This window comes from Megalobrama amblycephala, linkage group LG6, assembly GCF_018812025.1.
Source record: "Megalobrama amblycephala isolate DHTTF-2021 linkage group LG6, ASM1881202v1, whole genome shotgun sequence".
NCBI classification, from domain to species: domain Eukaryota; kingdom Metazoa; phylum Chordata; class Actinopteri; order Cypriniformes; family Xenocyprididae; genus Megalobrama; species Megalobrama amblycephala.
In genome coordinates, this window is record NC_063049.1 from 1,763,384 (window position 1) to 1,784,425 (window position 21,042).

Consider the following 21,042-nt stretch of genomic DNA (forward strand, 5'->3'; position numbering starts at 1 on the left):
TCAATAGGGCTCGAGTTCCTCAATGCACGCATGACAGCCAAGGCATAAAAAGTGAGCACAGCCCTCTGGGTCAGGACAGGACAGACCAGGAGAGCAGGCTGCGCTGAAGCGGACTTACTGGCTGGATCGGGCTCTGGAGCGGGCTCACTGGCTAGAGCGGACTCACTGGCTGGAGCGGGTTCTGGAGCGGACTCAATGGCTGGGACGACCCCTTCTATTCCAGACACTGAAGGGGCGGCCATCTTGCCCGTGGGCACTGGCGAAACGGCCATCTCGTCCTTCGCATCCAGAGAGTTTGAGTGCGTAGCAACCGGTGGACTCGAACTTGAGTGCGTTGAAACAGACGAGCTTGAGTGCGTTGAAACAGACGAGCTTGAGTGCGTTGAAACAGACGAGCTTGAGTGGGCCGGCGGGCTCGAGAGCGACGCGGCCGGCTGACTTGAGAGCGAAGCGGCTGGTGTATGCTTGGGAATACCAGCCGCTCGTGCTGAAATCAGTGGAGGATCGTTCACACTGGACAACAATCCTCTCCGCTGTCGAACGGATCTAGAGACGTGACGGGACTCTGGGCGATCAGCGGAGACGTGACGTTGCTCTGGGCGATCAGTGGAGGCGTGACGTTGCTCTGGGCGATCAGCGAAGACGTGACTTGGCTCTGGGAGATCAGTGAAGACGTGATGTGAAGTCGTAGTGCCCGCCATTTTGTGAGTGTTCTCTGATGCTGATGCGGCGGCCATTACGTGGTTTACTACGGTGTCGCATTTCCCCGCGACACCCACAGTAAAACGTGAACCAACGGTAAGCAGGGCAAAGTCCAAGAATTCCATAAACGTCCCTCGGGGACCATTGGCGATTAAATAACCCTTAAGAGATTCATTTAGTCCATAAGCAAAAAAGTCAATGAGGGCACAGTCCGGTAAATCAGAAAAATGGGCAATGTCCAGGAATTTCTGGATATGAACCTCCAGGGTGCAGTTACCTTGACGAAGGCTGACCAGATGTGTTGCGGGATCCATGCTGGGACTAGGACGCCCAACAAAGCTGCTGGATCTTGATGTGGCTAGGTCTTCTGTAACGTAGGCGGGACTCAGAGTAAGATCCACATGCAAAGCTTTATTAAATGTTGAGCGTGGTCATACAGGCATGGTCAAACGGGGCGAACAGGAACATCAGAGACAGGCAGAATCATAGTCAGAGAACAGGCAGAGGTCAAAAGGCAGGCAGCTAACAATCACAGAACTGTAGAACCAGACAGGGATCAGCAACAGGAACCGGAACCGGAACCGGAACAGACAGGGAAACAGAATAACAACGCTTGGAAATGTCACACAGGGAAAACAAGACCTAGCAGTGAGGTGATGTGTGTAAGAGTCTTTTATAGTCCTGGTAATGAGCTGCAGCTGGTTGTGGTGATTAGTGATTAGTGTGAAGTGTGTGCAGGTGAGTGGCAGAGAGGATGATGGGAGATGTAGTCCGGGAACTGACAGGAACAGACGGTGATCATGACAATTCATTACACACAGACTGATATATTGATATATAGGCGAGATGCTTCTGTCTTCGTCTTTTGTTCAAGAGTGGCTTGACACAAGGAATGCGACAGCTGGAACCCATGTCTTGCATACGTCTGTGCGTAGTGGTTCTTGAAGCACTGACTCCAGCTGCAGTCCACTCTCTGTGAATCTCCCCCACATTTTTGAATGGGTTTTGTTTCACAATCCTCTCCAGGGTGCGGTTATCCCTATTGCTTGTACACTTTTTTCTACCACATCTTTTCCTTCCCTTCGCCTCTCTATTAATGTGCTTGGACACAGAGCTCTGTGAACAGCCAGGCTCTTTTGCAATGACCTTTTTTGTCTTGCCCTCCTTGTGCAAGGTGTCAATGGTCATCTTTTGGACAACTGTCAAGTCAGCAATCTTCCCCATGATTGTGTAGCCTACAGAACTAGACTGAGAGACCATTTAAAGGCCTTTGCAGGTGTTTTGAGTTAATTAGCTGATTAGAGTGTGGCACCAGGTGTCTTCAATATTGAACCTTTTCACAATATTCTTTTTTGGGATTTTCCTTAGTTGTCAGTTATAATCATCAAAATTAAAAGAAATAAACATTTGAAATATATCAGTCTGTGTGTAATGAATGAATATAATATACAAGTTTCACTTTTTGAATGGAATTAGTGAAATAAATGAATTTTTTGATGATATTCTAATTATATGACCAGCACCTGTATATTGGCCAGATCTAAAATACATTTTTACACGCAAAATCTACAATGGTTCATTACAAACCGGACATGACGAAAGCAATAAATTAATTTTCAGACTCTGAATCCTATTAATTCAGAGTTTGATTCACCAAATATTTGAGATTATATTATACCTGATAAATAATACAATGAAGTACTTACAGTTTAAAAACACAGCAGATTTACAGCAGTAGTTCGGTAGTCCCCTTTCAGTCGGTCACGTTCGACGTTCGTCAGTAGTGACCGACGAATTGGGATATCGCTAGAGAGCCCATATCAGCTTCGAGAGAACTAAAACAAGCCAATGAACATTGGCGTGCAATATTTGCATAATGCGCACCGCCCACATCTGGGGGACATAAATAGGAAACAGATGCAATCGCACTCTGTCTTTCGCTTCAGAGCCAACACTTTGGTGTCCTACGGCCTGACTGAACTTCAAACAAGTCTGAAGAACGAAAAGCAGCCTTACCGTGTTGGTGTTACGACTCTGCAGCGAGTCCGTGAGCTTCAGGAGCCAGGCAGAAACTACTGCTGTGAAACAGCGTTCCGCTGTAAATCCATAAAGTTAGTGTGCGATTTGGGCTGGTCTCCTGTGTGTGTGTGTACACACTCTCGTGACACTCCCTGTGTCTCGACACAGAAAGAGCTGTAATTTCCCCTTCTAAAATCAGACTTCACAGACAGACACTGCATCTTTTTCAAGACATCATTCAGTCTGTGCTTTTCTGGAGGCGGTCGTTTCCTATCCTCACTGATGGCCACAATCACTTTCTCTCATGTCTGCTTAGCGTGCTGAGACTGTGTGTAACAGAGTTCGTAGATTTTAGGAAGGAAGACGACAAGGATCGGCTATGACTGCTGGCTGCTTTATTTATAACTTCAACAAAAAGGTGTGCAAACAGGCACAAAACAATCTCCAACATAAACAGTGGAATTCACTCCGTTCGCTCCAGTCAGTCCTTGGGAGTGTGGCAGCCAGCAGTCCTTCTCTCTCTCACTCACTCCTGTTTCTCCTGCCGTTAAATCCTCTCTCCACGCCAATTACTGTAACAAGAGACAGGTGTTTGTTATTTGCGCTTAACCCGCTCATCCACCGCGCGTCTCCTGACGCTCTCCCCCGCTGCAGCGTTCGCTGAACCACGCCCCCCTTGCCACATACCCCCACCGCCCGACTCAGGCCGGGGAGCCATCGAACAGCCCGAACGGAAGTGTAACAAATTGGTGTAATCCAAACGGCGTTGTGAAAGCTGTTTTTTCTCAGGATAATGGAGACAAGGGGATCTGCCAATAACCCTTTGTCAAGTCCAGTGTCGAATAAAAACGAGCCGTACCAAGCCGGTCAAGCAATTCGTCAACCCGTGGCATTGTGTCACAGACACGTCAGGTTCCAACGTCACCCAATCACAGCGCGCACCTTCTCCAGAGTACTGATCACCGCCACCTGCACCTCATCACTCATCTCATCAACAGCACCATAAAACACACACGCACACAGCACTCCACGTCCGGTCTCGTTCGCATACCCTCAATGCTATGCTTACCTCAAGGACTCCTCTATACTCACCTGTCTCCAGCGTGTCCCTTCCTTCTGTGTGCCTCGTCTGCTGTGTGAGTGTGTCTCCGTCAGCTCCCAAGTTCTCCAGCGATCTCAAAGCTCCAGTGTGTATCTATCTGCAAAGAAAAGGACAGTAAATATACCTCACATTACCTGCTCAAGTCTATCTGCAACCAGTTCACTCACCAGTGTGATTCACCCCACTCTACTGTGGTCAAATAAACAAACTGTTACCCGTTACATCTGTGTCTGTCTCCAGTCTACTGTAACAGAAGACCGGACCAACACCGCAGACCCAGTATGAGCCAGCCCGACCCCTTTCAGGATTTGGTGGATGCGCTTCGGCGCACCTTATCCACCCATTCACCGCCATCATCTTCAGTTACTGTCCCCTCACCTGCACCAGCACCAGCGAACATCACCGCGGATGTCAACAGTATGTCAGGATGTCCTTCACTGCCGCCGTACGCCAGTCCCATGGCCAAACCGGCGCCCTACTCTGGATCGGCGGAGGATTGCAGCGGGTTTCTGCTGCAATGCACACTGGTCCTGGAGATGCAGCCGCACCTGTACCCGAGTGATACCTCAAAGATAGCATTCATCATCTCTCAGCTCAGCGGCAAAGCATTGAAGTGGGCCGATTCCATCTGGTCCCAGCGGGGCGCTGTAACCCAATCCTACTCGGCGTTTATTTCCCACTTCCGGGAAGTGTTCGGGAAACCGATCACGGATTCTTCAGCTGGTGAGAAACTTTACAATTTAAGACAAGGATCAATGTCCATTTATGATTATGCTTTGCAATTCAGAATGCTTGCAGCACTCAGCGGATGGAACGAACAAGCCCTGATAACCAACTATCGTCAAGGATTAGAACCTCGGGTGCGGCTGCAGCTCTCTGCATGCGAGGACTCCATCGGCCTAGAAAAGTTCATCCAGCTCTCCATCCGCTGCGCCACTCGCATGCAGGCGTGCCTCCAAGAGCACCAGGACCAGTCCCTCTCCAACGTGCCACTCTGCCGATCCGAACCCGTCAGCACTCCAGAACCAGCCCAGCAACCCATGGAAGTAGAAAACTCTCGTCTATCCCCTGAAGAACGCTGTCGCCGGCTGACCCTTCATCTCTGTCTCTACTGTGGTGAACCGGGGCATGCGATTGCTGCATGCCCCACACGACCGCCGCGACCCCTGGTGAGTGCCATTATTCCTGCTGCTCGCAAAATGAAACCACTCACTACTGTCGTCAATCTTACTGCCGCCAATGTCTCCCTTACAGTGGTCGCGCTCATCGACTCGGGGTCCGCCGGCAACTTCGTCTCAGGTGCCATCTGTCGCCAGCTACGTATCAAGACCACTCCGTCTCCGACCATCTACAAGATCTGCTCCATAACCGGCTGACCCCTGAGCCGTAAGCGTGTCCGCACCGTGGATGGACCTGTAACCCTCCAAGTTGGCCTGCTTCATCAAGAGGAAGCTCATCTGCTGGTTCTGGAGGACTCCACCGCTGACGTGGTTCTGGGGCGCCCCTGGTTGGAGCAGCACAACCCGACCATCTCCTGGAAGACGGGTGAAATCCTGAAGTGGGGCGACACTTGCTTCTCCAGCTGTCTGATGGACCTGCCAGTTCCACCATCTCCATCACCAGACCTCTCTCTCTGCGCCACGTCCATCGAAAGTCCTGTTGAACAACGCTCCGTCGAAATCCCTAAGTGTTACGCCCCCTTCAGCGATGTATTTTGCCCGCGACGGGCTTCCAAGCTGCCTCCACACCGGCCATGGGACTGTGCCATCAACCTGCTATATACCCTCATATAAAGATATACCCTCTTTCCATCCCGGAGGAGAAGGCCATGGAGGATTACATCAAGGAAGCCCTCGCCCAAGGTTACATCAGGCCATCTACTTCCCCTGCTGCTTCCAGTTTCTTCTTTGTGGCCAAAAAGGACGGAGGCTTGCGGCCCTGTATAGACTACCGTGCACTCAACAAGATCACAGTGAAATTCCGGTACCCCCTTCTTCTCGTCCCAGCGGCCCTGGAACATCTCCGTGGTGCCACTGTGTTCACGAAGCTGGACCTCCGCAGCGCATACAACCTCATCCGGATACGTGAGGGGGACGAGTGGAAGACCGCCTTCATTACTCCTACTGGCCACTACGAATACTTGGTCATGCCGTACGGACTAGTCAACGCCCCCTCCGTATTCCAGGACTTTATACATGAGGTGCTCCAGGAGTTTCTCCACCGCTTCTTCCTTGTCTACATCGATGACATACTCATATACTCCCGGAGCCAGGCCGAACATCGCCAGCACGTTGCGGAGGTCCTCACCCGTCTACGCCAATACCACCTGTTCCTCAAGGCCGAGAAATGTTCATTCCACCAACCATCCGTCTCATTCCTGGGTTACAACATCGACCACAGTGGCATCCGGATGGACGAGAGGAAGGTGGAATCTATCACCAACTGGCCAGAACCCACCTCCATAAAAGAGCTCCAGCGTTTCCTCGGTTTCTCCAATTTCTACAGACGATTCATCAAAGGTTACAGTTCCATCGCCCATCCACTCACCAGCCTGCTCCGCAATAAGCCCAAGTCTCTGTCCTGGACCCCGGCGGCCACCAACGCCTTCAACCAGCTCAAGGAAGCCTTCACCACCGCTCCCTTACTCGTACATCCAGACCCAGAAAAACAGTTCATCGTTGAAGTGGACGCGTCTACTACTGGAGCGGTGTTATCGCAGCAGCAGGGGACCCCAAGTAGACTCCATCCATGCGCCTTCTTCTCCCGCAAGCTCAGCCCGGCAGAAGTCAACTACTCCATCGGTGACAGGGAACTTCTTGCTATCAAGCTTGCCTTGGAAGGGTGGAGGCATTGGCTGGAGGGAGCTAAACACGCGTTCCTGGTACTGACGGATCACAAAAACCTGGAATACCTCCGTTCAGCAAAAAGATTAAATCCTCGACAAGCTTCAACTATACTATCTCCTTCTGCTCTGGTACAAAGAATGTAAAGGCAGACGCTCTTTCCCGCCTACACGCTCCGGAGGAAAAAACCGAGGAACCAGAACCCATCATACCCAGCTCACTCATCGTAAACCCCATCTCCTGGTCAGAAGAGACCATTCCCTCCTCCAATGCCTCCACGAACCCTCCGCCAGGCTGTCCACCTGGCTTGCTCTACCTTCCACGGACACGACGCACTCCCACCATTCACTCGGCTCACATGTCACTTGGCACTGGTCACCCGGGGGTCAATGAGACCCTCTTGTTGCTAAAAGAACGCTTCTGGTGGCCAGGGATGGCAGCAGATGTCAGAAGGTACGTGCAGGGCTGTAGGGAGTGTGCCATCTCCAAGTCTCCTCGTCATCTGCCAGCTGGGAAACTCCTTCCGCTGCCCGTTCCTGATCGCCCATGGTCACACCTAGGAGTGGACTTCATTACTGATCTCCCTGTCTCCGAAGGAAACACCACCATCCTAGTTGTTGTTGACCGCTTCTCAAAGTCATGCCGTTTAATTCCACTTCCTGGACTGCCCACTGCTATGGAGACCGCTGAACTACTCTTTAACCAAGTCTTCAGATACTTCGGAATTCCAGAGGATATTGTCTCCGACCGAGGGCCTCAGTTCATATCCAGAGTATGGAAGTCCTTCTACTCCCTCCTAGGTGTGGCCGTTAGCCTGACTTCCGGATACCACCCCCAGTCAAACGGGCAGACGGAGAGGAAGGTACAGGAGATTGGCCGCTTCCTCCGTACCTTCTGTCATGACCACCAGGACTCTTGGAACCAGTTCCTGGGTTGGGCCGAGTACGCCCAAAACTCTCTCCGCCAGTCTACTACAGGGCTCACACCGTTCCAGTGCGTACTCGGCTACCAACCCCCACTGTTCCCCTGGGATGGGGAACCCTCCAACGTTCCAGCAGTGGATTACTGGTTCCGAGAGAGCGAGAGGGTATGGGACTCAGCCCACCATCAGCTGCAACGAGCCCTGCGTAGACGCAGGATGGTAGCCGACCTCCGACGTTCTGACACCCCAGTCTTCCAGCCTGGTCAGATGGTCTGGCTATCCACTCGCGACATCAGACTGCGTCTGCCCTGCAGAAAGCTGAGTCCCAGGTTCATTGGCCCATTCCCCATCGTCAAGCAGGTCAACCCAGTCACCTACCAACTCCGTCTTCCACCTGGGTATCGTATACACCCCACTTTCCATGTGTCACTCCTCAAAGCTCACCATCCCTCTGTTCTTCCCACAGGACCTGACGTGGCTCCCGCCGAACCCCCCCTTCCACTCATCCTGGAGGACGGAGCTGCGTACGAGGTTCTGGAAATCTTGGACTCCCGACGTTTTGGTGGCCAACTTGAATATCTGGTGGATTGGGAAGGATACGGCCCCGTGGAACGCTCATGGGTCCCAAAGAACGACATCCTAGACCCCAGCTTACTCCAGAACTTCCACGACAGTCACCCTGAGAGACCGGCACCGCGGGGAAGAGGACAACCACCACGGCGTCGGGGTCCTCTGCCCTCTGGAGCGGGCCGTGGAGGGGGGGGTACTGTCACAGACACGTCAGGTTCCAACGTCACCCAATCACAGCGCGCACCTTCTCCAGAGTACTGATCACCGCCACCTGCACCTCATCACTCATCTCATCAACAGCACCATAAAACACACACGCACACAGCACTCCACGTCCGGTCTCGTTCGCATACCCTCAATGCTATGCTTACCTCAAGGACTCCTCTTCGTATACTCACCTGTCTCCAACGTGTCCCTTCCTTCTGTGTGCCTCGTCTGCTGTGTGAGTGTGTCTCCGTCAGCTCCCAAGTTCTCCAGCGATCTCAAAGCTGCAGCGTGTATCTACCTGCAAAGAAAAGGACAGTAAATATACCTCACATTACCTGCCCAAGTCTATCTGCAACCAGCTCACTCACCTGTGTGATTCTCCCTGCTCTACTGTGGTCAAATAAACAAACTGTTACCCGTTACATCTGTGTCTGTCTCCAGTCTACTGTAACAGTGGTCTGCTAGATTCAGTGGGTGTTGTTCTAGGTCATCTTCATCAGGACAGGGGGGATGCTTCTCTCCTCTTATTGTGGCAATGTTGTGAAGTTCCACACTATTTGGAGCAGAGCTCTGAACCGGTTCAAGGAACGAAAACGAAAACCAGAAACGAACGAAATTTTGACCGGAACGTAACCAGAAACGGAAACAAAATCAAATTTAATTGTTCTGAACAGAAACGCTAATTTGAAATGGCCATTAACCGGTTAATAACGTTATTTTTAATATATTTTGATTTGGTAGTCAACCAATCACGAGCCTATGCAAATGTGACGCTGACGCATCCAACGAGTGAAATGCCCGCGCTCACGCGCTCAGCTCAGCAGTCAAGTCATCATAGGTAAGTCACAATGGCAATGCACTGGCATTAGTTTTTCTGATGATATATGTCACTATTAGGCCTACATTTAAGTGAAAATGAATGTCAAGTAATATGCAGCTTGTTGTGCGTTTTGAAACCAGCGAAAATTGCAGGATAGTACAATTTTCAACGTCACATCATGCATCTGCAGCGCTTCTGTGAACGGAGAAAACTAGGCCTACCTACATAACACATATAATAAAAGTGAATATTTAGGCCTACAAGCTACGCGAAATATTTCACTTAAATAATTAGGTCTACAGATTAACAAAACGAAAGTGGTTATTTGTGGCGCACAAAGATCTAGAAAAGGAAACAGACATTCTGCTTGTTTTCGTTATTTGAGTGTCTTTTGTAAATGTATGAATGATGTCTTGCTTTTACCTGTATGACCATAAATTACGGAGACAGTTTACTGTCTTATAGAAGGAAAACAAATCCAGTGGTCGCGCCGGCGCCTCACGCACGCGCACACTAATTCTTGCATTGCTCACTTGATATCGCAGCCTGTTAAATATTAAAATAAAATACAATCAAACGTTACACTGCTCAGTTCAATTCTGTAATACAATGTGCTGTTTAGCACCCGTGACCACCGCCTCACTGTGCTGTTATATGTGAAGGATGTCGATAATGCGAGTGAAGTACAAACTCATAAAATAAATAATAGTTTAGCATACTTCGTCTCGAAAATGAAAACAGTAGGATTCGTGCCGCATGAGAAAGGTAGGCTACAGATTCACTTTAAATTAATTCGTTGTGCATCAATATAGTTTTATTTCCAATAAATAAATAAAAAAAACTGTTTCTCGCCTTGACTATAGCAATAGAAGCTGGAATGGTGTTAGAAAAGAGAGAATTTTTTTATTCGTTTTGTCTTGACGTTTATATAGTCTGAATAGTCCAACTGTTAACTTTAGAGGTTTTGTTGTGGAGTACATAAGTGGATAGGTAAAATAATATAGGTGTCACGGAGACGAACCCCGTGATCCCCTCCGCTGGCCAGCAGAGGGCTCCATCTCCAGAATACTGACATTCATGCATCCACTCACTCACTTACACTGACACGCACTACATTTCCCATCAGCCCCATACCTTGGACTCTGATCATCCGCCAGCTGCAGCTGGTTAGGACTACCATTTAAGCTGCTAGTTCACACAGACTGACGCGAAGTCTTGATCATTGCTCCGGCTGTCATTACTAAGCGTTATTTCCCAGTTTGCCTTCCTGTTGCCATTCTTGTCTGTTTACCGTTTACTGTCTCTCCGCTGCCTGCCTATTGACCCCCGCCTGTTTACCTGGACTGTGATACTTGCCTGTTGCCCTGACTTCCTGCCTGTCCCTGACCACGGTATTGTCTGTTCTCCGTTGCTCTTGTTCGCTGTTTCTGACCATCGCCTGTACGACCCTGTTTACTGCAATAAAGCTTGCAAATGGATCCTATGTCGCGTGATGACTCACAACAATAGGGCAGTTTTGTTCATAATTTATGTGTACATTATATGTATAACATTATAAACAAAGCTATGTAGGCTAGGCTACTTTTACATTTTACTTTATTTACCGATAACTTATTATCATTATTTCTGAATGTAATAAAATACAACGTATAGGCCTATGCGACTTAACTTTTTTCCTCTCAGGAATAGCGTCGGTATTTTTAACCATGCAGCAAACATTAAAATATCTTGAAAAAATACTTTAATTTATAAACCATTGTTTTTCCTTTCGTTTAATAGGTTTACATTTGGACAGAATCTTGTTATAAAAGATAGCCTAATTGTATGCCTTTTGACTAAGACAGCAAATAGGCTACACTCTCTTTGTTTTTTAATAAATAAAATGCTGTACGTATTATTATTATTATTAAGTAGGCAACATGCAAAAAATAAATAAATAAATAAAAATAACGTTATTAACCGTTATTTTTTCTAAAGAAACCGGTTTCGGAACGTTTATAATACCAAGGAACGCTGGAACAGAAACGTTAAAATACCGATTCTGCTCGGAGTGGAACGATTTAATTTTTTTTTCATTTTTAAGCCCTGATTTGGAGTGACCCTGAGCCCACGCAGACACAACATTAGTTGCCTCAACATTAGTGATGAGGTGGGTCGCATCACATATTACCTGTGGAGAACAATAAGTTTATTATTTGTAACACCAATATTAAGGAGCCAAAATATAGCTATTACCTGCACATTGATACTATACACAGACTTCCTATTAACATAGTCTCCCTCATTGATAGATGGAGCTTTAATAGGAATATGGGTGCCATCAATGCACCCAATCACGTTTGGGAACCCTGAAATTAAGATTAATTACAAGTTTAAGAAGTCTGCGTAGCTTTTAAGTGTGTGTGTGTGTGCAGTCAAAATAAACCTATTAAAGGTGCCATCGAATGTTTTTTTACAAGATGTAATATAAGTCGGTAGCACTTTATTTTACAGTACGTGTACTTTCCTGGTACATGTATAGTAATTATGTTGTACATACAGGTAAAAGAGTGGTAACACAAGGTACTTACCTGACATGTATGTACATGGAAACTAATAAGAAACACTGCTGTACTTTCCAATGGTACAAACATGGTAATTACTTTGTACCTATAGACAATTATTTGGTAATTACGAGCACTTACTTATAGTGTCCGTACATGATAACTAACAGACACACTACTGTACTTACCAATGGTATGCACATAGTAACTGTTTTGTACTTACGGACAAGTGTGGGTAATAACAGGCACTTATTTATGGTAACTAGTAAGACACTTTACTGTACTTACTAATGGTATTTACACAGTAAGTATTTAGTACTTACAGGCAAGTGTGGGTAATAACGGGCACTTATTTATGGTAACTAGTAAGACACATTACTGTACTTACTAGCGGTATTTACGTGGTAGCCTAACTATGTTGAACTCGCGGACAAGTGTGGACACAAATAACAGCCACTTACTTGCAGTGGGTATACATGTTACCTACTGTGAAACAAATGTGCTTACCAACTGCAGTAACTATACAGCACTTCATAGTGTTAATACTTATCAAGTTGTCCTTTTAAGCAAGGCTTTTGACACATGACCACTGAGTATACCAAGTACAGTTGTAGTGTTACTGATCTGGTTGTTTGTCATCAAAATACCCCTATTGGACCAATCGGTTAAGTGAATCATTGTCCTGTAAAGATTAGGCAAGTTGAACCGCAATAGTATATCACCCAGTACTCAAGAAGTATCTTGTACCATGCTTATACCCCCAACTAAATGGTATATTCACTAGTACGTTCATAGTAAGTCCATGGAAATAGGACTGTAAAATAAAGTGCACCCTTGTACATAAACATTACATAGGAATTACCAGCTCTTTAACCTTTTAAAAAATAAACTTAAGCATGTTAACTAGTAAGGGCTGTAAAATAAGATGCACTGTTGTGGAGAGCAATTTAGCATTAACAGTTCATAAAACACTAAAAGTGCATACATAGTGCAGCAAAACAATTACTTTATTTTTTGAGAACAGAGAAGAAAACACAGAATAAACTTAAGAGCTATTTAGAACTAAGTTATACATTGACTATAAAACATTAGTCATTATCTAGAAACATAACACAAGATGTGATGAATTTAAAGACAGTCCTAACCAGGGTTGGGAAGGTTACTTTTAGAATGTATTTCACTACAGATTACAAAATACATGCTTTAAAAAGTAATCTGTAACGTATTTCGTTACATTACTCAAGTTTAGTAACTTAATCTAAATACTTTGAAATACTTGACACAAAGAACCATATTAACTTGATGTTCAGTTTTAACACCCAACACCCGCCCAAGCGTCTTGCCCTGCCGGCGCCGCCCAAACTCCTTGCCCACGAACTCGCCACGGTCCCCGTTGAAATCCCTAAGAACTTTTTGGGGGGGTGCAGTATACCTGAGGGTGGGGAGCTTGTGGGTGGGGACCTTGCCCAGCCACTGCCGTCATCGGCCTTGGAACTGTTATGGCCGTTTATGGACTCTGACCCATCGTAGTCATTTACAGACTCTATCCTGCCATGGCTGCTCATGCCATCTAACCTGCCGTGGCTGCCCGAACCATCTGACCTGCCGTGGCTGCTCAAGCCACCTAACCTGCCGTGGTTGCCCGAACCATCTGACCTGCCGTGGCTGCTCAAGCCACCTAACCTGCCGTGGTTGCCCGAACCACCTGACCTGCCGTGGCTGCTCGAGCCACCTGACCTGCTGTGGTCACCCGAACCACCTGACCTGCCGTGGCTGCTCAAGCCACCTAACCTGCCGTGGTCGCCCAAACCACCTGACCTGCCGTGGCTGCCCGAGCCACCTGACCCGCCGTGGATTTATTTCACTCCTGACCTGCACTGGCTGCCCGTGGCACCTGATCCACCGTGGCTGCCCTGGAATCTGCATTGGAGACCATGTTCCCGCTGTAACTCCAATGCACCCACCCTCCCTCCCTATTCGTGCCATTTACGTCGCGAGGACGCGCCTTCCGGAAGGGGGGCATTATGTAACGATCACCGTCTGCTCCTGTCAGTTCCCGGACTACACTTCCCACAATCCTCCCTGCCAGTCACATGTTCACTCCACACCAATCACCTGTTGCCACATACAGCCTAACACACTACACTAATCACCACACCCAGCTCATTACCAGGACTATAAAGGACTTTCACACACACCACCTCACCGCGAAGTCTTGCTAACTACTGTTACAATTCTAAGCGTTATTATTCTGTCTGCCTGCCTGTTGCCGTTCCTGCTCCTGCCTGTTACCTGTTTTACGATTCTTTGCTGCCTACCTCTGACCTGTGCTTTGTATACCGTCTTGTGAGTGATATCTGCCTGTCCTGATCATTGCCTGTTCCTTGACCACGATTCTGCCTGTCCCTTGCTGTTCCTGTTTGCTCCTGATTGACCCTGCCTGTACGACCACTCTCACTTGAATAAAAGCTGCAAATGGATCCCTGCCTGAGTCCCGATTCGTTACATATTCAAAGCTGACTCACCTACGGTTTCTCAACAGTTTTTAGCATCTCTCCACCCCCACATTTAACAGGTTTGGAAAAAAATATGATCATTTTGTGTGAACTATCCCGAGTATAAATATGTTTATACTAATATTTAACCTTAGTGCACTGATAGCTGCATTAATATTAAAGTAGCTGTATGTAAGAAATCTATTTCAATTAATCATAAAATGGCCCTGATGTGTCACTAGACATTAAGAAATCATGTTCATTTCAAATACTTATATCATTGACAAAAGTAGTCCGGCCAGGATATTGTCATTTAAAAAGTGGACTTGCAGCCCTCAACTGATGTTGATGTTGTCATTTTGTGTTTTGGCCTGACGCGCCTCCCTCCACCTATCTACCAATCACGAAGTCAGTAGTGTTTCGGGATCCGTGTTGCCAGCTTTGCTGTAACCTACCCTAACTCCAGTCGGATAAAAATGTCTAATGTTACTAAATCAAAAAGACCTCGTTATAATTCAGAAATTCGTCGTGACAAAGTCCGAAATAAATCCAGAATTTGTATTGGAGATGCTTTTGAAAGATGGAGACGGCTGAAAACGAAGAAGAATTTGAACACAGACGCCAACGTTGCTAATTTTCTCCTGGACAGGTAAGATTCATCTATGCTTGGCTAACTTGTACTTGATGTCAATGGACATTTCATATATTCATGACAGTCGAACAAAGTTATGCATGTTTGTGCAAAGTAACATAACGTTAGCTCACATGGACGTATGCTCTGTCATTATGCTGAGACGCTGAGGAAAACAACATTAGCACGCCCATTATGGCAATTTGAAACATAATTGAGACAGTAGCCTAATGTTACCTCAGTAAAAATGATTCGTCATTTGTTCTTCACGTATATCGTGGACTAAGTTACACATGCTGCAAGTTGACCTGTATGACCATTGCTAATGTAATTTAGTTACTCTAACAATATTTTCTGATGGAACTGAAAACAACCCTGTGATAGCCATTGGTGATATTGAATTTGTCCCGCGTTATAATTGCTGTGGCAAATGTTTTTGTTATTTGTTAGCCTACTTATGAGAAAAACTTTAGTACTTGTAAATCGATTTTGTTTTTTTTCGTATTGAAAAATAAGGAATTTTTATTTTGTTGTTTATTTTTGTTTTGTTTTACTATTATCCTTTTTTTTCTCAGATTTTTTTTTAATTGTAATTGTATTTATATGTTCAAAAAAAAGAAATCAAATCAAAAACGCTTATCTCTTCAGCTATTATGGCCCCAGCACCTCAACACCCAGTAAGAGAGACTTGAAGAAGCACCACCTGACTGCACCATCACTTTCCAGTATTGTATGTGCATCATCTGAAACACTTTCAAATCGGTCAGTAGTCAGTACCACTTTTATTTCTTTTTTTATTTTCATTGCATATTTTGAAACAATTTGGGTCTAAAACAGCTACACCATTTACAGAGAGGACCTGTCGCCTATTAAGGAAAGACTGGAAGATGATGAGCGCACCATGGATGCCTCTGAGGTTCTGGAGGAAAGGTAGATAAAGCCTCTCAAGCTTCCTAATATGCCAAATGATAAGAAATGTTGTAGAAAATGTACTTTAAAAAAAAAACAATCCATTGTGACCGCTGTATTGTTTTTGTTTTTAGTCTATAGAACATGAGCATCCAGGATGCTGAAACCCAGGTCATGAATGAGCAGGAGATAAATGATCTAATGAACAGTGTGTAAGTTCCACTGGGTTTTACTGTACATTGAGTAAAAAGATGTTCTGCTTTGTATTAACAAATATAATTTTCTATCACATTTGCCAGAATTGATTGGGGGGACAGTGTGTTAGTAATGAGGAGATTGAAGCAGATGACAGTGAAGATGAGGACTATGTCCCTCGTATTTGTATTCGGTATGTTAACATTGGATCCTCTAAGATTATTCACAATACATCCTCGAACATTGATTCAATGAAATATGTAAACATAAAAATAAAAAATGTACGTTTTTTTTATATTTTCTGGTCCCTGTAGTATCTCAAAGATAACCCCGTCTCTGTATTTGCCATTTTTATTTTATTCATCTGATTGGATATCTATCTGTAATTGATATATACAGTATATATCTTTCATGTCTTTAGGTTGGGCGGAGCATTGCAGGCACCACCATGCATTGACAATCTGCCTGTGATAGATGCAAGTGAGACAGTACATGACATCCCAGATGTAGAGCCTCCATCAGTCACCTTACCTACACTTCAACAACCTGGCTTTCCTGATACACTGGAGGTCATGACTGAAGATGACCTAATCGGGAAACGGGCCTCCATCACTTATGAGGACTGTTTGAGGCAGCTTGCAACATTACTTGTGCTTCCGGTCCAAAAGTGCCCATACATATGTGACGTCAGCAAAGTGGAGTGTCAATGTCGCCCTCCATTTGAAGTTTCCATTACGCGCAGGGGTACTGCAAGCATCATGGAATGGGTAGGTGTTGTAATCATACTACATTGCAAATAAGTGTAGATTGGTGTTGGAGGCAATGTCAATACGTTGACAGTGGTTTTGTGAAACTCAATCAAGCTTCCTGAGTTGTAGTTCCACTTAGTGGAAGCAATTCTGTGTTTGTATTTGATAATGCTAAATAGCCTAAGTTGTGTCCCATTTATTGTCAGACCTGCCCTGTTGGCCACACTGTATGGAGATGGAGCTCACAGCCCACTTTGAGGTATGGGAAGCTAGCAGGGGACTTCATGTTGGCAAGCAACATACTACTCTCCGGAAGCAACTACGCCAAAGTCTCGCTTCTGTTCCAGTTTATGAACATGGGGATGGTGGACCGTAGTTCATTTTTCACAATTCAGGACACATACGGTGTAGACACTGTGAAGTACTTTTGGGAGGAGAGGAGGGCTGAGGCAATAAATCGCCTAAAAGACAGAGATGTGGTAATAGTAGGTAATGTACATTTTTTTTATTCATTTAGGCTACAGTATGTTAAAATGTCAATTTTATGTTCTGTGAAAATCATTGATTCTTGTTTACAAATTGAATAGCGGATGGAAGAATGGACAGTCCTGGACATTGCGCCCAGTACTGTACATACACTGCCATGGAGAACGAATCCAGGGAAATCATCTCTGTCATCACTGTGGACAAAAGGGAGACTGGGCGAAATTCTGTGATCATGGAGAGAGAGGCATTTGTGTGGACAGTCGACACTCTTTTGAATGAAGTGAAACTAGTAGAGGTCTGCACTGATGCCCATGTCCAGATCTCCGCACTAATGAGTAAGTTGCCACTGAAATTTTGCGTTACTTGTAGAATTACAACAACTTTTTTGGAGGGGTGGGGGGGCCATTACTGTACTAATTATACATATTATTTTTTCAAATAAGACAAAGGAAAGTACAAAGACCTTGGGCTGCAGCACAGCTTGGATATGTGGCATGGGGCCAAGAATTTGGCAAAAAGGATCCATGCTGTAAGTTCAGCTGTCATTACTATGGCTTCATTTTCTGCATGGCAATCTACACTAATTTGAGCGATGTAATCATGATAACTGTTATGTCTATCCCAGGCTTCACAGGTCAAGGGTCAGTCCAGTTTGAGCAGTTGGCTAAAAGACATTGTCAACCACTTTTGGTGGTGCTGCAAAACAGCAGATTCTTACCAAGAGTTCCTTGTAAGTTGATATGGTTTGAAAAATAGTTGTCATCTAAAAAGAATATTCTATGAAACTAACATGCAGACTTATTAGACATGCCTTGTTGGCAAAGAGAATAAGTTAGGATGGTTCGTTGATGTTGGATATTTGTTGATTCAGTAGCTAACCAGACATGTCATTGTGGTAAATCATGTGACCCACTTAGATTATAGTACTTACAAACAAAATCATCATTAATAATGAATTATGTACAATATGCATGCTTTTTTTTCTGTACATTATATTTCTATATTATTTCAAGGAGCTGTGGCTTGGTCTCCTACATCATGTGACAAATGAACACAGGTGGGTGCTGGGAAGCTGCCAGCATGCAGACTTAGAATCTGGTGGAACTCAACAGTGGCTTGAGCGAGGCTCCATGGCACATGAGGCCCTGAAGAGCATCGTTAGAAACAAGTGGTGGCTTAATGAGGTCCACAAATATCTCAATTTTGGGTAATTTTTTGAGTATATACACATACTGTAGATAGAAAGTTATTTTCAAAATCCCACTAAATGTCTCTTCTCACACACACCCCACAGGTCCACTGCTGATCTGGAGTCCTTCCAGAACCATATTTTAATGTACGCTAGCAAGCGCACAGCATTTAGCCCTCCTGTCTTTGAGGCCAGGATGCTCCTTGCAGCGATGGACTATAATTACCACAAGGACCGCCCAGAGTTGTGTAAATCTGATGGAAGCAAACAGTAAGTGACTTGCTCACATCTACATGCTATTGTTTTATACCAGATTACAACACCATGTAAGGGATACTCCACCGAAAAATGAAAATTCTGTCTTCATATACTCACTCACCCTCATGTTGTTTCAAACCTGTATGAATTTCTTTCTTCTGCTGAACAGAAAGGAAGGTATTTAGAAGAATGTCAGTGATGGTTACTGACATTCTTCTAAATATCTTCCTTTCTGTTTAGCAGAAGAAAGAAATTCATACATGTTTGAAACACCATGAGGGTCAGTGACTATATGAAGACAGAATTTTCTTTTTTCGGTTGAGTATCCCTTTAAACGCTACAAAAAATGTCCCTTGGAATGTAATTGTCTTCTTCCCTCCCCTTTCTGCTTTTAATTCAGGTACAGGAGGCTGTACAAGAAGAATGCTCGCAGGTATATGCTATACACTCAGAAGACATCCAAGACGTATGGCTACATCCCAGAACTGCAAGAACATGATCCTTCAAAAGAGATTAGCTGGTAAGGGGATGCCCAGACGGAGGACACTACGACCTGATGACCCCAGAAGGTACGGCCCACTTCCCCCTGTGCCGGCACCAACCATTGAGGAACTCCTGCACACCCAAGTCAGGAGAGGTCTTGGTAGGTTGAATGCCAATTTATTTATTTTGCACCTTGGGCTACATGCCACACACCAAGTCAGATGTCATGCATAACACTTCCAAGTTTGAAATAAACTAACTTCAGGTTTTATTTTGCTCTCCTCAGTGTCAACATTCCAGACTAAAGACCTGTGAAGCCCAGTTTCCAGAGCCTCACAACCCTGACCATGTTCATGGCCATGTAAACTTTTGTGTCACAAGCTGCTTATCAACAATTTCAGACTTAAAGTTTCAACAGTACAGAGCAGCTGAGTCTAGTTTTCTATTTGTACTGTGTAACCTTTATCATTATACCATTTTATATACTGTTTCTCTACATCGTAAAAAGCATAGTATTGTTATTATAAATAAACTTTTTTTTTATTGAAAAAATGAGGAAGGCTCTTTACAAACAAACAAACCAAAAAACAGAACGAATCAAAAAGCAACTTGTAAAACCATATATACAACAATAAATAACTTAAATTAAACTGTTCACGTTAGAATGGTATCAAATGGTGGGTACAAAGCCAGTGTACTGGCCTTGGGGGTCAGGGTATTTGTCCCTTATTTTCCATATACAGCAGCTGGGAATAACACGACGGTTACCCAGACCCAGTGACCCATGCTGCCAAAAGATGTATTGACGATAAGCAGCATACCTAAATTGTCTGTTATCATCTCCTGGCTCTATAACTTCAGCTACCACCAACATATCATTTCTGTAATCTCTGTGAATACGCAAATAACCATCTTCCAGACAATAAAGATCAAAATGTGCCAATTTGCTGATGCAGTAGTCAGGCCCCTGGCCACAGCATTTCCTTTCAGCGTCTGTGGCCATTTCCCTGCAGTTCCCACAGGTGCACCATGGAAGAGCAGTGTTAAGGTGGGGTTGTGCTGTCCAATGGAGGAAGTGCATCAAAAACTAATCCAGGATTCCAGGAGAAGACCTGGGTTGCTAGTGCTCGTAGCCTCACTTCACTCATGCCCTGAATGAGTGCCTAAGTAAACAAACCATAATAGAAAATGTGTTATTTACATTTGATTAAAAATAACAAAGATGCTAACATTGATTCAAATGGTGACTACTTATTACAAGCCATAATTTTACTAGAGTCTATCAAATGTGTAGCATATTCTGGAAACAAACCTCTGTCCGGACCCTTCGGTCAATTTGGATCATCTGAACTCTGTTCTCTTCCTCTGCATCTCTGCCTCCTCTCCCTCTCCTTCCTCTGCTGCCAACTCCAGTACTTGGACCTGCATTATCTCCTCTTCCACCGCTCTGACCTCTTCCACCTCTCTGGCCTCTGTCACCTGGTGCAGGGCCCACACTCTCTCCTTTTCCACCTGAAACATCTGCACTCTCTCTTCCAGCTCTCTGGCCTCTTCCACCTGGTCCATCTCCTCCCTCTAAATTCTCTCCTTCTCTCTGCTCTGTGTCTCCTGGACCAAGACCTGCACGCTCTACTCTTGTCCCTCTCCCTTTTGCTCTTCTTTTCCTTTGTCTGCGCCTCCTCTCGCCTTCCCAGCTCTCATCAGCCTCACTTAGGACAGCGGGCACCTCATAACTGAGGTCTGAATCAGGCTTGCAACAACTGAGAGCAGTACAAGTGCTAACTCAAAAAAAACATTCTCTACCTTTTAGGCTATGTACTACTGTATGTTAGTGATGGTTTGGAAGCACTACAGTAGGTGCAATTCCAAGGAAAAATAACTTTTTCTAATGTCCATAACACTAATGAAAAGCATAGTGT

The 21,042-nt window shown here is 45.3% G+C and overlaps 1 protein-coding gene across 1 annotated transcript; it reads left to right on the forward strand.

The window, feature by feature from the left end:
• Positions 1 to 14,410: 14,410 nt before the first annotated feature.
• On the forward strand, positions 14,411 to 19,630 carry LOC125269647. The gene is made up of 14 exons (XM_048192580.1): positions 14,411 to 14,872; positions 15,503 to 15,616; positions 15,707 to 15,784; positions 15,898 to 15,975; positions 16,063 to 16,151; positions 16,380 to 16,725; positions 16,914 to 17,196; positions 17,295 to 17,528; positions 17,637 to 17,722; positions 17,819 to 17,923; positions 18,207 to 18,400; positions 18,488 to 18,652; positions 19,041 to 19,283; positions 19,410 to 19,630. The coding sequence occupies exons 6-13, from the start codon at positions 16,531 to 16,533 to the stop codon at positions 19,162 to 19,164; spliced, it is 1,386 nt and encodes a 461-aa protein (XP_048048537.1). The 5' UTR covers positions 14,411 to 14,872; positions 15,503 to 15,616; positions 15,707 to 15,784; positions 15,898 to 15,975; positions 16,063 to 16,151; positions 16,380 to 16,530; the 3' UTR covers positions 19,165 to 19,283; positions 19,410 to 19,630.
• The last annotated feature ends 1,412 nt before the right edge of the window (positions 19,631 to 21,042 follow it).